The following is a 21,437-nucleotide window of genomic DNA, read 5'->3' as shown; positions in this document are numbered from 1 at the left end:
TTTATTCAAATCTCTTCATTGTACCAAAGAAGGAGAATTCCTTCAGACCAGTTCTGGATCTAAAAATATTGAATCGTTATGTAAGGATACCAACATTCAAAATGGTAACTGTAAGGACTATCCTGCCTTTTGTTCAGCAAGGGCATTATATGTCTACAATAGATTTACAGGATGCATATCTGCATATTCCGATTCATCCAGATCACTATCAGTTTCTGAGATTCTCTTTCCTAGACAAGCATTACCAGTTTGTGGCTCTGCCGTTTGGCCTAGCTAGAGCTCCAAGAATTTTTACAAAGGTTCTCGGTGCCCTTCTGTCTGTAATCAGAGAACAGGGTATTGTGGTATTTCCTTATTTGGACGATATCTTGGTACTTGCTCAGTCTTCACATTTAGCAGAATCTCATACGAATCGACTTGTGTTGTTTCTTCAACATCATGGTTGGAGGATCAATTTACCAAAAAGTTAATTGATTCCTCAGACACAGGTAACCTTTTTAGGTTTCCAGATAGATTCAGTGTCCATGACTCTATCTTTGACAGACAAGAGACGTCTAAAATTGATCTCAGCTTGTCGAAACCTTCAGTCACAATCATTCCCTTTGGTAGCCTTATGCATGGAAATTCTAGGTCTTATGACTGCTGCATCGGACGCGATCCCCTTTGCTCGTTTTCACATGCGACCTCTTCAGCTCTGTATGCTGAACCAGTGGTGCAGGGATTACACAAAGATATCTCAATTAATATCTTTAAAACCGATTGTACGACACTCTCTGACGTGGTGGACAGATCACCATTGTTTAGTTCAGGGGGCTTCTTTTGTTCTTCCGACCTGGACTGTAATTTCAACAGATGCAAGTCTTACAGGTTGGGGAGCTGTGTGGGGGTCTCTGACAGCACAAGGGGTTTGGGAATCTCAGGAGGTGAGATTACCGATCAATATTTTGGAACTCCGTGCAATTTTCAGAGCTCTTCAGTCTTGGCCTCTTCTAAAGAGAGAATCGTTCATTTGTTTTCAGACAGACAATGTCACAACTGTGGCATACATCAATCATCAAGGAGGGACTCACAGTCCTCTGGCTATGAAAGAAGTATCTCGAATTCTGGTATGGGCGGAATCCAGCTCCTGTCTAGTTTCTGCGGTTCATATCCCAGGTATAGACAATTGGGAAGCGGATTATCTCAGTCGCCAAACGTTACATCCGGGCGAATGGTCTCTTCACCCAGAGGTATTTCTTCAGATTGTTCAAATGTGGGGACTTCCAGAAATAGATCTGATGGCCTCTCATCTAAACAAGAAACTTCCCAGGTATCTGTCCAGATCCAGGGATCCTCAAGCGGAAGCAGTGGATGCATTGTCACTTCCTTGGAAGTATCATCCTGCCTATATCTTTCCGCCTTTAGTTCTTCTTCCAAGAATAATCTCCAAGATTCTGAAAGAATGCTCGTTTGTTCTGCTGGTAGCTCCAGCATGGCCTCACAGGTTTTGGTATGCGGATCTTGTCCGGATGGCCTCTTGCCAACCGTGGACTCTTCCGTTAAGGCCAGACCTTCTGTCGCAAGGTCCTTTATTCCATCAGGATCTCAAATCCTTAAATTTAAAGGTATGGAGATTGAACGCTTGATTCTTAGTCAAAGAGGTTTCTCTGACTCTGTGATTAATACTATGTTACAGGCTCATAAATCTGTATCTAGGGAGATATATTATAGAGTCTGGAAGACTTATATTTCTTGGTGTCTTTCTCATCATTTTTCCTGGCATTCTTTTAGAATTCCGAGAATTTTACAGTTTCTTCAGGATGGTTTGGATAAAGGTTTGTCTGCAAGTTCCTTGAAAGGACAAATCTCTGCTCTTTCTGTTCTTTTTTCACAGAAAGATTGCTAATCTTCCTGATATTCATTGTTTTGTACAAGCTTTGGTTCGTATAAAACCTGTCATTAAGTCAATTTCTCCTCCTTGGAGTTTGAATTTGGTTCTGGGGGCTCTTCAAGCTCCTCCGTTTGAACCTATGCATTCATTGGACATTAAATTACTTTCTTGGAAAGTTTTGTTCCTTTTGGCCATCTCTTCTGCCAGAAGAGTTTCTGAATTATCTGCTCTTTCTTGTGAGTCTCCTTTTCTGATTTTTCATCAGGATAAGGCGGTGTTGCGAACTTCTTTTAAATTTTTACCTAAGGTTGTGAATTCTAACAACATTAGTAGAGAAATTGTGGTTCCTTCATTGTGTCCTAATCCTAAGAATTCTAAGGAGAGATCATTGCATTCTTTGGATGTAGTTAGAGCTTTGAAATATTATGTTGAAGCTACTAAGAATTTCCGAAAGACTTCTAGTCTATTTGTTATCTTTTCTGGTTCTAGGAAAGGTCAGAAGGCCTCTGCCATTTCTTTGGCATCTTGGTTGAAATCTGAAATTCATCATGCTTATGTCGAGTCGGGTAAAACTCCGCCTCAAAGGATCAGATCATTCTACTAGGTCAGTTTCTACTTCCTGGGCGTTTAGGAATGAAGCTTCGGTTGATCAGATTTGCAAAGCAGCAACTTGGTCTTCTTTGCATACTTTTACTAAATTCTACCATTTTGATGTGTTTTCTTCTTCTGAAGCTGTCTTTGGTAGAAAAGTACTTCAGGCAGCTGTTTCAGTTTGAATCTTCTGCTTATATTTTCAGTTTTTTTCTTTATAAGATTTAAACTTTATTTTTGGGTGTGGATTTTTTTCAGCGGAATTGGCTGTCTTTATTTTATCCCTCCCTCTCTAGTGACTCTTGCGTGGAAGATCCACATCTTGGGAAGTCATTATCCCATACGTCACTAGCTCATGGACTCTTGCTAATTACATGAAAGAAAACATAATTTATGTAAGAACTTACCTGATAAATTCATTTCTTTCATATTAGCAAGAGTCCATGAGGCCCACCCTTTTTTTTTGTGGTGGTTATGATTTTTTTGTATAAAGCACAATTATTCCAATTCCTTATATTTATGCTTCGCACTTTTTTCTTATCACCCCACTTCTTGGCTATTCGTTAAACTGATTTGTGGGTGTGGTGAGGGGTGTATTTATAGGCATTTTGAGGTTTGGGAAACTTTGCCCCTCCTGGTAGGAATGTATATCCCATACGTCACTAGCTCATGGACTCTTGCTAATATGAAAGAAATGAATTTATCAGGTAAGTTCTTACATACAAGTTTTAAACAACTTTACTTCTATTATCAATTTTGCTCCATTCTCTTTATGTCCTTTATTGAAGGAGCAGCAATGCACTACTGGGAGCTAGCTGAACACATTGCCAAGCCAGTAACAAGAGGCATATTTTTGCAACCACCAATCAGCAGCTAGCTTTCAGACCCATGAGCCTACCTAGCTTTGTTTTTAAGCAAAGGATACCACGAGAACTAAGCAAATTAGATAATAGAAGTAAATTGGAAAGTTTTTTTTCAAATTGTATGCTCTATCTGAATCATGAAAGGCATTTTTGGGGTTTCATGTCCCTTTAAAAGAAATTAACTTATGAAGTTTTGAAGACTGCATATTTAAATGGACACTGAACCCAATTTTTTCTTTTGTGATTCAGACAGAGCATGAAATTTTAAGCAACTTTCTAATTTACTCCTAGTATCAATTTTTCTTCGTTCACTTGCTATCTTTATCTGAAAAAGAAGGCATCTAAGCTTATTTTTTGGTTCAGCCTCTGGACAGCACTTTTTTATTGGTGGATGAATTTATCCACCAATTAGCAAGAACAACCCAGGTTGTTCACCAAAAATGGGCCGGCATCTAAACTTACGTTCTTGCATTTCAAATAAAGATACCAAAAGATTGAAGAAAATTTGATAACAAGAGTAAATTAGAAAGTTCTGAATCACGAAAGAAAAAAATTGGGTTCAGTGTCCCTTTAATTTTATATGTGAAAATAAAAACTTTGTGTAAACTATGTTAGATCAAAACAATTGTATTTAAAATTTAATCTCAGATTTGCTTTTTGACTTATTAAGCATTCTCCCAATTTCTATTACCATCTAATCCTTTTACTTTGATTTCTTTCTTTTTTTTCCAAATACAGATTGAAAGCGATGAAGAAAAGAAACGCTTTGAAGAAGGAAAAGGACGCTATCTGCAAACAAAAGCCAAACGACAGGCGCATACACAATCTCTGACCCAACAATGAGGGTTTTATTAAAGTATTAGTTGACAGCCCCAGGAAATGATATTTAAAAAGCCACCAGAATTATCAATTTGAGAAACAGTGTTATGTGATGTAACTGTGTACGTGATATCATTTATGCTTTGCACTTTTTTCCTACAGAAATGCCTTACTGATTAATTAGTTGGAAAGAGTCAGACATTGAATATAGGAATAGCAGATGGATTTAAAAATATTGGATCTCTAGCTCAAAAATTTAAAGGGACATTGTACTCCAGAGTTTTTCATAAGAGCAACATCTTAAAGGGACACTGTACCCAAAATTTTTCTTTCGTGATTCAGATTGAGCATGACATTTTAAGCAACTTTCTAATTTACTCCTATTATCAAATTTTCTTCATTCTCTTGGTATCTTTATTTGAAATGCAAGAATGTAAGTTTAGATGCCGGCCCATTTTTGGTGAACAACCTGGGTTGTCCTTGCTGATTGGTGGATAAATTCATCCACCAATAAAAAAGTGCTGTCCAGAGTACTGAAACCAAAAAAAGCTTAGATGCCTTCTTTTTCAAATAATGATAGCAAGAGAACGAAGAAAAATTGATAATAGGAGTAAATTCGAATTTTGCTTAAAATTGCATGCTCTTTATGAATTACAAAAGAAAAAATTTGGGTTCAGTGTCCCTTTAAACCTAAATTTTATCATTCATAATTCAGATAGAGAATGCAATTTTAAACAACTTTCTCAGTTACCTCTATTATCTAAATTGCTTCATTCTTCAGATATCCTTTGTTAAGAAATAGCAATGCACATGGGTAAGCCAATCACACAAGGTGTCTATGAGAAGCTACCAATCATCATCTACTAAGCCTATCTAGATATGCTTTTCAGCAAACAATATCTAGAGTATGAAGCTAATTAGATAATAGAAGTAAATTAGAAAGTTGTTTAAAATTGCATGCTCTTCCTAAATCATGAAATAAAGAATTTGGGTTTCATGTCCCTTTAATATGTTTGTTTTACTTATGATAAAAAGTGGTTTTTTTTTATTTTGCAACTAATATAGATGTGTCATTTTTCTACTTACTATTAATTTGCATTCCTTCTAGTTCTCATTGCTATACGTACTTCCTGTTAAAGGGATATGAAATCCCACATTTTTCTTTAAAGGTACATTCTGGTCAAAATTTCAATGTACACAGATGAATTACAGCTTTAAAATATACACATTTGTAATATACATGCATTGGCAAAAAATGTTTCTAGTATAAGCTATCACTGTTTTAATTAGCATTTATCTCTGTGTGTGCATGTGAACCATTGCTAGGTATTGTCAGTGTACCAGCATTTTAAATACTGCAGCTGCTCAGAACAGCAGTGGGGCTTGTATCATGTAAGCAATTAACAAATTAGTTCATTATCATATGATACAAACACCTTAGTATAGTGTTTAAAATGATGGTGCACAGTGCATACTTAAATACACATTTAAAAAAACAGCTATAGCTTTTATTAGAACCCTTTTTCCTTATATATGTATATTACAAAAATGCTTCTATTCAAAACTTAAATGCATCCATGTGGATTACAATTTTGGCTGGACTATCCCTTTAAACTATAGGATTTACCAGTGCCATAAATAAAGGGGACTTTCAGTCATGAAGTATAAAAAAAAAATAATGCTGAAAGTTCATTTATTTGCAGCAAGTTTATGCTGAGCTGAGCGCTTCCGACCACCCACCACAAAATAATATTTCATCAATAAGGTGGTGTTTCCACCTCTTATCCAATAGCATGGTAGCCAAAGGGCAAGCACAGCTATTGGCTAAGAGGTGGAAATTTCACCTCATCGCAAAATAGCATTTTGCAGTGGGCAGTCTGAGTTACTCAGGTCAGCATAAACTCACGGCAAATAAAGGAACTTTCAGATTAAAGTTTTTTATACTTCATGACTGAAAGTTCCCTTTATTTATAGCACTGGTTTAAAAAACGCTAGGATTTTACCATCTCTTTTTAAGATTTCATTATTGACTGCAAGGTATAATGACAAAATCATATTGGTTCACCTTTTCATTGCCTCACCCCACAATGTCTTGAAATGTGTGCTATATATTCTCTTGCTTGCTCAGGGTGCTCAATTCACATTTCCTTTTCTTTTAACAAGCAGTAGTATCTATGCAGTTACCAAAGCGCTTACTTTAGCTGCTTTCACCTGTACTGTACATGGTAGGTTTAAACCCCCTTAGACCTTAGGACGAATAATGGTAGTATGACATCCAATGCATGATTAAGGACAGTTATATAGTTGATTGTTGCACTGTTGCCAAATGGTAGGGTGGATATATTTCCTCTTTAACACAGGACACATGAAAAAATACATATGTCAGGGCTGTTTTTTGCATAATGTTCCATTATAAGAACCCTGACATATGTATTTTTCATGTGTCCTGTTTTAAAGCGGCAATATGACCACCTTACCAAATGATTATTTTTCTTGAGACATAGACATGAAAAAACTGCTTTCAGAATGTTAATAATTTGTTGTAATAAAATTTAAAGGTTGTTGTAAGGAATGTAAAATATTTATATATAGTGTAATGCACGGTGCCCAAGTACAGTCCTTAACATAGTCCTACGGCTCTGGTTTTAGGGTTAGCCCTGCTGGAAGTAATTTAATGCAATTTATACTGCATTTTTTCCAGCAAAGATAATCCATAATCCAAAACTATTGTTACATTGGAGGGTTGTGTTTAAAGGGACATAAAACCCAATTTATTTATTTTTTTCTTTCATGATTCAGATAGAATATACAATTTTAAACAAATTTCCAATTTACTTCTAATTTTATTCATTTTCTTGTTATACTCAGGAGTGTATCTAGATCTCTTTTCAATCAAGAATAACAAAAGAACGGAGCAAATTTGATCATAGAAGTAAATTGGAAACTTTTTTAAAATGGTATGCTTTATCTGAATCATGAAAGAAAAAAATTGGTTTTATGACCCTTTAAATATTGCTGGTTTAATGGTGTCAAGTGGACTGATCAAAAACATAAAAATGTCAATTATCGGTAAAACTATCAAATATAGTCAGGGCAATCTGTTTTAATGTTGAAACTAGAACGTATTAAAATGTATTAAATTGAGCTTGTTCTGTTAAGAATGAAAATAAAAATATTAAAAGCTGGAAAATGAATGCAAGTGACTCATTCATTTCTTCACATGTATTCACAGATGTATTTCGTAATGATTATTTTTAGAAAATGGAGAATTTCCATTGGTTAATAATGTAACTTTATCTAAAAATATTTTGTTTATACAGCCAAATTTCAGCATAGCTAACATCTTTAATACTACTTAAATATTTATCATTATATGTTTTCAAGGTATTTATTAAAAGAAATAGTAGGTGGAGCTGTCCGCTTGTGTTGCAGCAAAGCCAAGCAAGCTGAAGTTAATCAGTTTAACCAGACCTGAGCTATCGAGCAAATTTCAAAGGAACAAGATCTTCCTGTCTATAACTCAGTCCAGATTGGAATGCATAGAAAGAACTGTTTGCAGAAAAATGCAAGTGAAGTATGTGTTGTGTGATTATTTTATTGGGTTTATAATGCTATTTAGCAAATGTTTTTGTTCATTTAATTTAGTTAAATTATATATTCTGTGTTGTGTGATATTTTATTAGGTTTATAATGCTGTCTAGCATTTAAAGTCTTCATTTCAAAGCTTTTAAAATAATGTTTTAGGTGTTACTTATGACAATTTTTAGAGGGGCCTGGAACCTATCTCCCTCACTTCCCATTGACTTACATTATAAACTGGGCTTCAATTTACAACGGTTTCGATTTACAACCATTCCTTCTGGAACCTAACCCCGGCGTAAACTGAGGGCTACTTGTATCTATTTCATTCCCCTTTATATCTTTATAAATCTAAAGGTTTTTGTTAAAGGGGCACTAAAGTGAAACTGTAACTTTTCACGATTCAGACAGAGCATCCAATTAAAGGACCGATGAGCACAGTAGATTTGCATTATCAACAAATGTATAATAAAAATGTTCAACATTTTTAATGAGTAGTAGATTTTTTTAATGACAAATTTCAAAGTTTGTTCCATTTTACTTCCTATTCCATCATGTGACAGCCGTCAGCAAATAACAAAATGCATATATGTACTGTATATTCTGTGAATTCTTGCACATGCTCAGTAGGAGCTGATGCCTCAGAAATTGTGCATACCAAAAGATTGTGCACATTTAGATAATGGAATTGAATTGGAAAGTTGTTTTATATTGCATTCTCTATCTGTATCATGAAAGTTTAATTTTTACTTTATTGCTCCCTAAAAAAAAACTTTACAATTTGATTATATTATCCAGTTTCCTTCATTTTTATGGTATCCTTTGTTGAAGAGTAAACATAGGTAGAGTCATAGGAGCGCAGAAGTGTGCACATATTTTTAGCACTCTATGGCAGCAGTGTTTGCAACAATGTATAATTTTGCTGCAAATACTGCTGCCACAAAGTGCCTAAGACTAAGATTTTAAAAACTGCATCCTCTATCTGAATCATGAAAGTTTAATTTAGTGCCCTTTTAAAGGGACAGTCAAGTCAAAATTTAACTTTCATTATTCAGATAGGACATGTAATTTTAATCAACTTTCCAATTTACTTTTATCATCAAATTTGCCTTTCTTCTATAAGGTAAGACGAGTCCACGGATTCATCCTTGTGGGATATTATCCTTCGTAACAGGAAGTGGCAAAGAGCACCACAGCAGAGCTGTCTATATAGCTCCTCCCTTAGCTCCACCCCCAGTCATTCTCTTTGCCTACTCTAAGTACTAGGAAGGGTTAAGTGAAAGAGGTGATAAAAAATTAGTTTTTTAATTTCTTCAAGCAAGAGTTTGTTATTTTAAATGGTACCGGTGTGTACTATTTACTCTCAGGCAGCAGATGGATGAAGACTGCTGCCTGGAGGATGATGATCTTAGCATTTGTAACTAAGATCCATTGCTGTTCCCACAGAGGCTGAGGAGTACAGGAAACTTCAGTGTGAGGAACGGTTTCATGCTATGCAGCAGTGAGGTATGTTGAGTCATATTTTTTTCTGGAGAGACTGTGTATTTCAGAAAGGCTGACATTGTACCCAGGAGGGTAAGGGTAAGCAGTAATCCTAGAGCTAATAAGAAGGGCATTACTAAGCTTTCATAAGGGGCCAATTACAAATATGGTTGACACTGACTTGTAAATGTTTGTGGGCAAACGTTTTTATGATCTGGGAGTGCTTAACATTTTGTGGGCAATAACGTTTTGGGTAACTTTATTGAGGGCACACATGGCTTAATTTCTGGGTCTCAGAACCCACATGGCTAGTTATAACCGCTCTGGTGCGGTTCTTTGAGGCTGGAGACATCGAGTGAGATGGGCGGGGCCTATTTTTGCGCCTCAGATGCGCAGTTAGTTTCTCTCAGCAAGCAGCAAGCTCTAACTCCTGAGGGCCCTGGTGCATGTTTTGGGCCAAATCGAAGCTTTAACCCCACATTTACTATCCCTGAGGGCAGGTAGGGCCACAGCAGGGCTGTGGCAAGGTGCTGAGGGTGTTTTTTTTTCCGGATCTGGGCCTATTTTCAATCCGGTTTGCACATTAAAGGGTTAATTGTTAAAATACCTTGTGGGGAAATCTTAACTGCATATATTGTGTTTGCTTACAAAATTTAGAAAATTTGGTGCATGTTTAGGCTGTTTTGCAGAACGTGTATGTTTTTTTTTTCTTAAAGGCGCAGTACCGTTTTTTAAGATTGTTATTTTTTTCACTAAATAAAGTGTTTTCATGCTTGTTTGTAGTCATTACTAGCCTGTTCAACATGTCTGACATTGAGGGAAGTCAATGTTCAATATGTTTAGAAGCCATTGTGGAACCTCCACTTAGAATGTGCCCCTCATGCACTGAAAGGTCAATAAATTGTAAAGAACATATTTTAGCTACTAAAAGTATGTCGCAGGATGATTCTCAGTCAGAAGGGAATCAGGTTATGCCATCTAATTCTCCCCAAGTGTCACAACCGTTAACGCCCGCACAAGCGACGCCAAGTACTTCTAGTGCGTCTTAATTCTTTCACCCTGCAAGATATGGCCGCAGTTATGAATACTACCCTCACAGAGGTTTTATCTAATCTGCCTGGGTTGCAGGGGAAGCGCAGTAGGTCTGGTGTGAGAACAAACGCTGAGCCCTCTGACGCTTTATTAGCCATATCCGATATACCCTCACAATGCTCTGAGTTGGGGGTGAGGGATTTGCTGGCTGAGGGAAAGATTTCTGATTCAGGAAATATGTTCACTCAGACAGACTCAGATATGACGGCTTTTAAATTTAAACTAGAACACCTCCGCTTATTGCTCAGGGCGGTTTTAGCGACTCTGGATGATTGTGACCCTATTGTAGTTCCAGAGAAATTGTGTAAAATGGACAGATTTCTAGAGGTTCCTGCCTACACTGATGTTTTTCCGGTCCCTAAGAGGATTTCGGACATTGTTACTAAGGAGTGGGATAGACCAGGTATTCCGTTCGCTCCCCCTCCTACTTTTAAGAAAATGTTTCCCATATCAGACACCATGCGGGACTCGTGGCAGACGGTCACTAAGGTGGAGGGAGCTATTTCTACCCTGGCCAAGCATACAACTATACCTATTGAGGACAGTTGTGCTTTCAAAGATCCTATGGATAAAAAATTAGAGGGTCTCCTGAAGAAAATATTTGTTTTCTTCTCCAGCCTATAGCGTGCATTGTTCCTGTAACTACTGCAGCGTCCTTTTGGTTTGAGGCTCTGGAGGAGGCTCTTCAGGTTGAGACCCCATTAGATGATATTCTGGATAGAATTAGGGCTCTCAAGCTAGCTAATTCTTTCATTACAGATGCCGCTTTTCAACTGGCTAAATTAGCGGCGAAAAATTCAGGTTTTGCCATTTTAACGCGTAGAGCGTTATGGCTTAAGTCCTGGTCTGCTGATGTGTCATCAAAAGCTAAGCTGTTAGACATCCCTTTCAAGGGTAAGACCCTATTCGGGCCTGAACTGAAAGAGATCATTTCAGACATCACTGGAGGAAAAGGCCATGCCCTTCCTCAGGATAAGACGAATAAGATGAGGACCAAACAAAATAATTTTCGTTCCTTTCGGAGCTTCAAAGGTGGTCCCTCTAACTTTTCCCCTGCCGCAAAACAAGAGGGGAATTTTGCTCAATCCAAGTCAGTCTGGAGACCTAATCAGACTTGGAACAAGGGTAAACAGGCCAAGAAGTCCGCTGCTGCCACCAAGACAGCATGAAGGGGTAGCCCCCGATCCGGGACCGGATCTAGTAGGGGGCAGACTTTCTCTCTTTGCTCAGGCTTGGGCAAGAGATGTTCAGGACTCCTGGGCTTTTGGAAATCGTTACCCAGGGGTATCTTCTGGATTTCAAAGATTCTCCCCCAAGGGGGAGATTCCATCTTTCTCAATTGTCTGTAAACCAGCCAAAAAGAGAGGCGTTCTTACGCTGTATAGAAGACCTTTATACCATGGGAGTGATCTGCCCAGTTCCGAAAACAGAACAGGGGCAAGGGTTCTACTCCCATCTGTTTGTGGTTCCCAAAAAAGAGGGAACCTTCAGACCAATTTTGGATCTCAAGATTCTAAACAAATTCCTCACAGTCCCATCCTTCAAGATGGAGACCATTCAGACTATTTTCCCAATGATCCAGGAAGGTCAATATATGACCACCGTGGATTTAAAGGATGCGTATCTACACATCCCTATCCACAAAGATCATCACCAGTTCCTCGGGTTCGCCTTTCTGGACAAGCATTACCAGTTTGTGGCTCTTCCCTTCGGGTTGGCCACAGCTCCCAGAATTTTCACAAAGGTGCTAGGGTCCCTTCTGGCGGTTCTAAGGCCGCGGGGCATAGCTGTGGCGCCCTATCTGGATGATATCTTAATCCAGGTGTCGACTTACCAACTAGCCAAGTATCACACGGACATCGTGTTGGCTTTTCTAAGATCTCACGGGTGGAAGGTGAACGTAAAAAAGAGTTCTTATCCCTCTCACAAGAGTTCCATTCCTGGGAACTCTGATAGATTCGGTGGACATGAAAATTTTTCTGACGGAGGTCAGGAAATCAAAGATTTTATCCATCTGCCGAGCTCTTCATTCCATTCCTCGGCCGTCAGTGGCTTAGTGTATGGAGGTGATCAGCTTAATAGTAGCGGCAATGGACATAGTTCCGTTTGCTCACTTGCATCTCAGACCACTGAAACTATGCATGCTCAAACAGTGGAATGGGGATTATGCAGATTTATTTCCTCAGATAAATCTGGATCAAGAGACCAGAGTCTCTCTTCTTTGGTGGTTGTCACAGGATCATCTGTCCAAGGGAATGTGTTTCCGCAGGCCAGCGTGGGTCATAGTGACAACGGACGCCAGCCTATTGGGCTGGGGTGCAGTCTGGAATTCCCTGAAAGCACAGGGTTTGTGGACTCAGGAGGAGGCTCTCCTCTCGATAAATATTCTAGAACTGAGAGCGATATTCAATGCGCTTCAGGCGTGGCCTCAGCTGGCGTCTGCCAGATTCATAAGATTCCAGTCGGACAATATCACGACTGTAGCATATATCAATCATCAGGGTGGAACAAAGAGTTCTCTAGCGATGATAGAGGTTACCAAAATAATTTGAAGGGCAGAGACTCACTCTTGCCATCTATCAGCAATCTATATCCCAGGAGTGGAGAACTGGGAAGCAGATTTTCTAAGTCGTCAGACTTTTCATCCGGGGGAGTGGGAACTCCATCCGGAGGTGTTTGCACAATTGATTCGGCAATGGGGCACACCAGAATTGGATCTGATGGCGTCTCGTCAGAATGCCAAACTTCCTCGTTACGGGTCCAGGTCAAGGGATCCTCAGGCAGTACTGATAGATGCTCTAGCAGTACCCTGGTCGTTCAACCTGGCTTATGTGTTTCCACCATTTCCTCTCCTTCCTCGTTTTATTGCCAGAATCAAACAGGAGAGCTTTGGTGATTTTGATAGCACCTGCGTGGCCACGCAGGACTTGGTATGCAGACCTGGTGGACATGTCATCTCTTCCAGCATGGACTCTGCCACTGAGACAGGACCTTCTGATTCAAGGTCCGTTCCAGCATCCAAATCTAGTTTCTCTGCGGCTGACTGCTTGGAGATTGAACGCTTGATCTTATCCAAACGGGGTTTCTCGGAGTCGGTCATAGGTACCTCGATTCAGGCTCGAAAGCCTGTCACCAGGAAAATTTATCATAAGATATGGCGTAAATATCTTTATTGGTGCGAATCCAAAGGCTACTCATGGAGTAAGATCAGGATTCCTAGGATTTTGTCCTTTCTCCAAGAAGGATTGGAGAAGGGGCTTTCAGCTAGTTCCTTAAAGGGACAGATATCTGCTTTATCAATTCTACTGCACAAATGTCTGGCCTATGTTCCAGACGTTCAGTCGTTCTGTCAGGCTTTAGTTAGAATCAAGCCTGTGTTTAAACCTGTTGCTCCGCCATGGAGTTTGAATTTAGTTCTTAAAGTTCTTCAAGGGGTTCCGTTTGAACCTATGCATTCCATAGATATTAAGCTTCTATCTTGGAAAGTTCTGTTTTTAGTTGCTATCTCTTCGGCTCGAAGAGTTTCTGAACTATCTGCATTGCAATGCGACTCGCCTTATTTCTTTTTCCATGCTGATAAGGTGGTTTTGCGTACCAAACCTGGATTCCTTCCTAAGGTTGTTACTAATAGGAATATCAATCATGAAATTGTTGTTCCTTCTCTGTGTCCTAATCCTCCTTCTCAGAAGGAGCGTCTGTTGCACAACTTGGATGTGGTTCATGCTTTGAAGTTTTACTTGCCAGCGAAAAGCATAATCCGTTTGGCATACAAGACTGCTGGACAGCAGCCTCCTGAAGAATTACAGCTCACTCTACTAGAGCGGTGGCTTCCACATGGGCTTTTAAAAATTATGCTTCTGTTGAACAGATTTGTAAGGTTGCGACTTGGTCTTCGCTTCATACCTTTTCCAAATTTTACAAATTTGATACCTTTGCTTCTTCAGAGGCTATTTTTGGGAGAAAAAGTATAGAAGAAAAGTACATTTATGCTTACCTGATAAATTAATTTCTTCTATGGTAAGACGAGTCCACAGCCCGCCCTGTCATTTTAAGACAGATTATATTTTTTTTATTTAAACTTCAGTCACCTCTGCACCTTGTAGTTTCTCCTTTTTCTTCCTGTACCTTCGGTCGAATGACTGGGGGGGGTGGAGCTAAGGGAGGAGCTATATAGACAGCTCTGCTGTGGTGCTCTTTGCCACTTCCTATTAGGAAGGATCATATCCCACAAGTAAAGGATGAATCCGTGGACTCGTCTTACCATAGAAGAAATTAATTTATCAGGTAAGCATAAATTTTGTTTTTTCTCTTGTTATTCTTAGTTGAAACTAAACCTAGGTAGGCTCATATGCTAATTTTTAAGCCCTTGATGGTTGCCTCTTATCACATGTTTTTTAAATTTTCACAACAAGGGACTGTGGGCCATATAAATAACACTGTGTTCAGGCATAGAAAGTTATTTAAGAGTTAGCACAACACAATGCTAAATGCAAGTCAATAGATAATAAATAGTCAGTCATGTGATCAGGGGACTGGAAGAAAGTTCTTAGATACAAGGTAATCACAGAAGTAAAAAGTATATTAATATAACTTTTAGTTATGCAAAACTGTGGAATGGGTAATAAAGGGATTATGTATCTTTTAAAACAATACTAATTCTATTGTACACTGTCCCTTTAAGTAACAGAAACATCTTTGAACCATAGTGTTCATGTCATAATTTATAATTTTAGTATTGCTGGGTTATAGCTAATTATAACAATTCTGGATTCCTGCTTTGTCTCTAGTAGGCAATATAGCAAAAGGATCTCCATTCATAAGCATTATGGGACAGTTTTATGCTATGTTCATTTCACACTTAAAGGGACAGTCAAGCCCAAAATAAACTTTCATGATACAGATAGGGCATGTAATTTTAAACAACTTTCCAATTTACTTTTATAACCAATTTTGCTTTGTTCTCTTGGTATCCTTAGTTGAAAGCTAAACGTAGGAGGTTCATATGCTAATTTCTATTCTTAGACCTTGAAGGCTGCCTCTAAACTGAATGCATTTCCATCTAAAGGGGAGGAGAGTACACGGCTTCATTCATTACTTGTGGGAATTAAGAACCTGGCCACCAGGAGGAGGCAAAGACACCCCAGCCAAAGGCTTAAATACCTCCTCCACTACCCTCATCCCCCAGTCATTCTTTGCCTTTCATCACAGGAGGTTGGCAGAGAAGTGTAGGAAGATTCAGAGTAGTCTCTTATGGAGGGTAGTACTCTTCGAAATGGGACTGGAGTTTTAAGTAGTCCTGTCAGCCTCTCAGTGAGAACATGGATGAATGTTAGAGTCCGGAGATACAGGGAGAGTCTTTCTGCAAAACCATCCCGTCTCGCATTAACAGCTCCATAAGCAATCATGTCAGGAGCGATGCTACTTGTCAGGGTGCCAGGAATCAGACTGAGACGAGAAGTGCAAAAATAATCACACCTTTATTAATAGCAAAAAATAATAAAAAAGTCCACAAGTCAAATAACAAGCCAGGAGTCAAAACCAGAGCTGGTAGACGAGCCGGAATCAGGAACAAGGAGAACAGCAGAGTCAGGAACAAGCCAGGGATAAGGAACCAGGAGGGACGTCAGACAACCAGGTAATACACAGGAACTCTCACAAATAGGTCTGAGACAACGCAAGGGCAAAGCATACTGAACAGAGGCCCTTTAAATAATAAGTGATGACATCACAATTCTGAGACTGCAACCTGTCTCACATGGATGATGTACACCAGGGCATGCAGGAAATGAGCAGCATCACGCACTATGCACCAGCGTCAGGAAGAGAGGTAAGTAAAATGGCTGCCAGCAGCACATGGCAAACAAAGCAGGGAAAAAACCCTGACATTTCTACACTGTCACATTGAGAGGCCCTGTTCCACGGCATAGATTCTGGTAAGATCATTTCATTTTTTATATACATAATGTTAACACAAGAAGACAGGGTCACAGTGTGACGCCTTTTATCTTTATAGAATCAAGGGTTAATATCCCTGGAAGGGGGATTATTGAACAGGGGGGGATTTGTACATAATGTTATTTGTTGTGTCATTCTTGCAATATGTGTGAGATGAGGCTCTAGCAATGGGTGGACTACAGGTTTCATTTCCGGGAGTTACTTTACGCGGCCAATTTGGCATGTTTTTTTCTTCCTAGTGCAGGGGCGGTCCTGCGAGGCACTCCATGTTACCGGGCGGGGCCTATTCAACTTCCTCTTCTTGACCGGCGGTTGCAGGAGACAAAGCGTTTTTTTCTGTGGTCCGGGTCCAAGGAGGTGGTGAGTGCCTTGGCCATTGGAAGTATAAAGGTGCCATTTATATATTATATCTAGTCCGTAATAAAGGCGTAAGCTATGGAGGACTTTAACAAAGTCTAATACCTGTGTTTATTGTGAGGAGGTTCTGGTAGATCCGCCTGCTCAACTCTGTTCCACATGCCTTGACAAGATTACTACTTATAGAAAGAATAAGATGTTTAGTACTACTGAGCCATCCACCTCTGAGGGTTCTCCGTCCCGTGAGGTGCATTCCCTACATTTATCTCTAATTACACATGCAGCTCCCCAGGGCATGACTAATACTCCTGAGGGAGAAGGCCGCTGGCCTTCAGATTTTGCGGATCAACTGCAAACGGCGGTGTCTCCTGTGATTAGTGCCTTACCACGTTCGGCTAAGTGCAAGCGTATGGTAAAACATTGCGGCCCAGGCCAGGGGTCATCTACTCCAATGGATATCTCGGAAATATTATCTGCTGACGAGGACAACTTCCGACTCTTCAGAGGACGTTCCTTTTGGGTCGGAGTCTGTGTCATCTAAACCTCCGGCTGCGGAGGAACCAGACTTTAGGTTTAGGATGGGAAATTTATGCTTTCTACTGAAGCAAGTGCTTGCTACACTGGAGGTTCCGGAATCGAAACTACCAGAGGAACCTTCGATTCCTAAACTTGATAAAGTTTATGAGGACAGGGTGGTGCCTCAGACCTTCCCGGTTCCTGTTAAGATTGCTAACATTATTAAGAATTAATGGGAAAAATTGGGTTCATTCTTTTCCCCTTCCTCTTCTTTTAAGAAACTGTTCCCCATTCTGGACTCTCAGCTCAAGCTATGGGGGACTGTCCCTAAGGTGGATGGTGCTATCTCCATGCTCGCGAAGCGTATTACGATTCCTCTCGAGGATAGTACAACGTTTAAGGAGCCCATTGATAAAAAATTAGAAAACATGTTGAGAAAGATGTTTCAGCACACAGGGTTTGTTTTTCAACTGGCAGCGGCTGTAGCTGCGGTATCCGGAGCTGCAACATATTGGTACGAATCCCTGTCTGAGATGGTCGAGAGGGAGACTCCCCTTGACGAGATACAGGATAGAATTAAGGTCTTGAGGGTAGATAATTCTTTTATTTGTGACGCCAATATGCAGATTATTCGCCTGAATGCAAAAATATCAGGTTTTTCCATCCTAGCCCGTAGGGCTCTGTGGCTGAACTCATGGTCTGCGGAAATGACCTCAGTCTAAATCTAGGCTTCTATCCCTTCCTTTTCAGGGAAGCATCCTATTTGGTCCAGGACTGGACTCGATCATATCCATGGTCACAGGAGGCAAGGGTGCTTTCCTGCCACAGGATAAGAAGGCTAAACCTAAGGGATCTACTTTTCGTCCCTTTCGTTCAGACAAGGCCCATCGCCAGCAGCCCATGGCAAAAGTGGAGCAGTCCAAGGGAACTTGGAAACCAGCTCAGTCTTGGAATAAGTCCAAGCAGAACAAGAAGCCCGCCGAGACAAAATCTGGTTGCAGAATGTTCAGGACCCCTTGGGTTCTGGAGGTCATCACCCAGGGTTACAGGATAGGGTTCAGATCTCCTCCGCCCATGGGCAGATTCCTCCCGTCAAACCTGTCTTCAAAACCAGAGAAGAGGGACGCCTTTCTAGAATGTGTGAGGGATCTCTCTTCTCTCAGAGTAATTGTACCAGTAACTCCAGCAGAGAGAGGTCTAGGGTACTATTCAAACCTTTTCGTGATCCCAAAGAAGGAGGGCACGTTCCACCCGATTCTGGACCTAAAATGTTTAAACAAATTTCTGGCCGTTCCATTGTTCAAAATGGAAACAATCAGATTTATTCTGCCCCTAGTTAAAGAGGGACAGTTCATGACAATAATAGGCTTGAAGGATGCCTACCTTTATGTGCCAATCCACAGGGATCACTTCAGGTTCCTGAGATTTGCGTTTCTGGACCAACACTTCCAGTTTGTGGCCCTTCCCTTTGGTCTGGCGACGGCACCGAGAGTCTTCACGGAGGTTCTGGGGGCGCTGCTTGCAGTAGCAAGATCCAGAAGCATTGCTGTGGCACCCTATCTGGATGACATCCTAGTCCAGGCGCTGTCATTCAGTCTCGCAGAAGAACACTCAAGGGCTCTTCTTCTCCTCCAATCTCACGGATGGAAGTTAAACTTAGGAAAGAGTTCCCTGGTTCCAGCAACAGGGTGGAATTCCTGGGCACGCTAATAGGCGCTATATTCATGAAAATATTTCTCACAGTTCAGCGACGCAGGAAGATAGCGTACACCTGTTTTGTCCTTCAGTCCTCCTCAAGACCCTCTGTGGCTCAGTATATGGAGGTGATTGGACTTTTGGTATCCAGCATCAATGTCATTCCATTCGCCAGGTTCCACCTCAGACCTCTTCAGCTGTGTATGTTGAGGCAGTGGAACGGCGATCACTCAGACCTATCCCAACAGATTTCTCTGGACGATCGGATGAGGGAATCCCTCTCTTGGTGGATCTGTCCGGAACAACTGTCCCAAGGAACATCCTTCCTGAGACCGTCCTGGGAGATTGTGACTGTGGACATGAGTCTGGCAGGATAGGGGGCTGTTTGGGGTGCCAGGATGGCACAAGGAAGATGGACTTGAGAGGAGCCTCTCCTCCCGATCAATATTCTGGAACTTCGACTGATCCGCAATGCTCTGAAAACTTGGCCTCTCCTAGGGTTGTTCAGCTTCATCATATTCCAGACAGACAACATTACCTCAGTGACCTAGATCAACTATTAGGGGGGGACAAGAAGCTCTCTAGCAATGGAGGAGGTATCTCGGAAATTGGTATGGGCAGAGTCCTACAACTGCTCGCTATCAGCAATCCGCATTCCAGGTGTGGACAACTGGGAAGCAGATTTTCTCAGCAGACAATCCTTCCATTCGAGGGGAATGGTCTCTCCACCCCGAGGTGTTTGCGGAGATCTGTCATAGATAGGGGACGCCAGAGATAAATCTCATGGTGTCCAGACTCAATTGCAAGCTACCCAAATACGGGTCGCGGTCCAGGGATCCCCAGGTAGAGCTGGTCGATGCCTTGGCGGTGCCTTGGGGGTTCAACCCAGTTTACATTTTTCCACCGTTGCCACTTCTACCTCGTGTAGTGGCCCGCATCAAACAGGAGCAAGCTTCGGCTGTACTGATTGTACTCGCCGCAGAGGACATGGTTTGCAGATCTGGTGGGGATGTCTGCTTATCCGCCATGGAGGTTACCCTGTTGCAGGGATCTGCTGGTACAGGGTCCCTTTCATCATCAAAATCTAGATTCTCTGAGGCTGACTGCGTGGAGATTGAATGCTTAGTCTTAGCCAAGAGAGGATTCTTTGAGAGAGTGATTGATACTCTCGTTCAGGCCAGGAATCCAGTCACTCGTCACATCTATCATAAGGTGTGGAGGACTTACTTGTCCTGGTGTGAGAAACATGGATATCCTTGGCACAAGGTTAAGGTATCTAGGATTCTGTCCTTTCTCCAGGAGGGGTTGGGGAAGGGGCTTGCCACCAGTTCCTTAAAGGGACAGATTTCGGTGTTATCTGTTTTGTTGCACAAGAGGCTCGCGGAGCTTCCTGATATTCAGTCTTTTGTTCAGGCTCTGTCTAGAATCAGGCCTGTCTTTAGACATTCTGCTTCACCCTGGAGCGTGAACTTGGTTCTTAAGGTGTTGCAGAGGGTTCAGTTTGAACCTATGAACTCTATTGACATTAAGATTCTTTCTTGGAAGGTTCTCTTCCTGTTGGCTATTGCATCGGCACGCAGAGTATCTGAGTTGGCGGCCTTGCAATGTGAGTCTCCTTATCTGTTTTTTCAAGCTGATAAGGCTGTTCTTTGCACTGGTTTGAGATTTCTTCCCAAGGTTGTGTCTAACCGTAACATCAATCAGGAAATATTTGTTCCTTCTTTGTGTCCTAACCCTTCTTCCCCTAAGGAGAGGTTACTTCATAATTTGGATGTGGTTCGAGCCTTGAAGTTTTATCTTCAGGCTAAAAAGGATTTCAGACAGTCTACTTCTCTTGTCCTTTTGGTTGAGGAGCATGATTCGCTTGGCCTACGAGACAGCAGGACATAAGCCTCCTCAGAGGATCACAGCTCATTCAGCTAGAGATGTGGCTTCTTGGGCCTTCAAGAATGAGGCCTCTATGGAGAAGATTTTTAAGGCGGCTATGTGGTCCTCCTTACATACTTTTACAAAGTTTTACAAATTTGACGTTTTTGCTTCGTTAGAAGCAGTTTTTGGGAGAAAGGTTTTGCAGGCTGTGGTGCCCTCAGGATACGGTCCGCCTCCTTTTTACCCTCCCATTTTTTCATTCAGTGTCCTCTAGAGCTTGGGTATTTGTTTCCCACAAGTAATGAATGAAGCCGTGGACTCTCCTCCCCACAATAGAAATGAAATTATCAGGTAAGCATAATTTATGTTTTTGACAGTTTTTCACCACTAGAGGATCGTTAGTTCATGTGTTTCATATAGATAACATTGCGCTTACGCACGTGAAGGTACCTAGGAGTGGCTAAAATGCAAGTCTGTCAAAAGAACTGAAATATGGGTGCAGTTTGCAGAGGCTTAGATACAATATAATCACAGAGGTAAAATGTGTATTAATATAACTGTGTTGGTTATGCAAAACTGGGGAATGGGTAATAAAGGGATTATCTATCTTTTTAAACAACAAAAATTCTGGTGTTGACTGTCCCTTTTAAAGTAAAGTCATAATTAGACATTTATGATTCAGACAGAGCATACCATTTTAAACAACTTTCCAATTTAGTCTATTATATAATTAGCTTCCTTCTCTTGTT

At 40.7% G+C, this 21,437-nt stretch overlaps 1 protein-coding gene across 1 annotated transcript in view; it reads left to right on the top strand.

The window, feature by feature from the left end:
- ACOT7 (acyl-CoA thioesterase 7) overlaps positions 1–7,337 on the top strand; it is a 1,060,649-nt gene extending 1,053,312 nt beyond the window's left edge. The window contains exon 9 of the mRNA XM_053690394.1: positions 4,063–7,337. Coding sequence (XP_053546369.1) covers positions 4,063–4,167 — 105 coding nt within the window. The 3' untranslated portion in view covers positions 4,168–7,337. The remainder of the gene's footprint in view (positions 1–4,062) is intronic.
- Positions 7,338–21,437: the final 14,100 nt, after the last annotated feature.

The sequence above is a fragment of the Bombina bombina genome, chromosome 8 (assembly GCF_027579735.1).
Source record: "Bombina bombina isolate aBomBom1 chromosome 8, aBomBom1.pri, whole genome shotgun sequence".
NCBI classification, from domain to species: Eukaryota; Metazoa; Chordata; class Amphibia; order Anura; family Bombinatoridae; genus Bombina; species Bombina bombina.
Note: the sequence above shows the minus strand (reverse complement) of the source record. Positions and strands in the feature narration are given on the sequence as shown.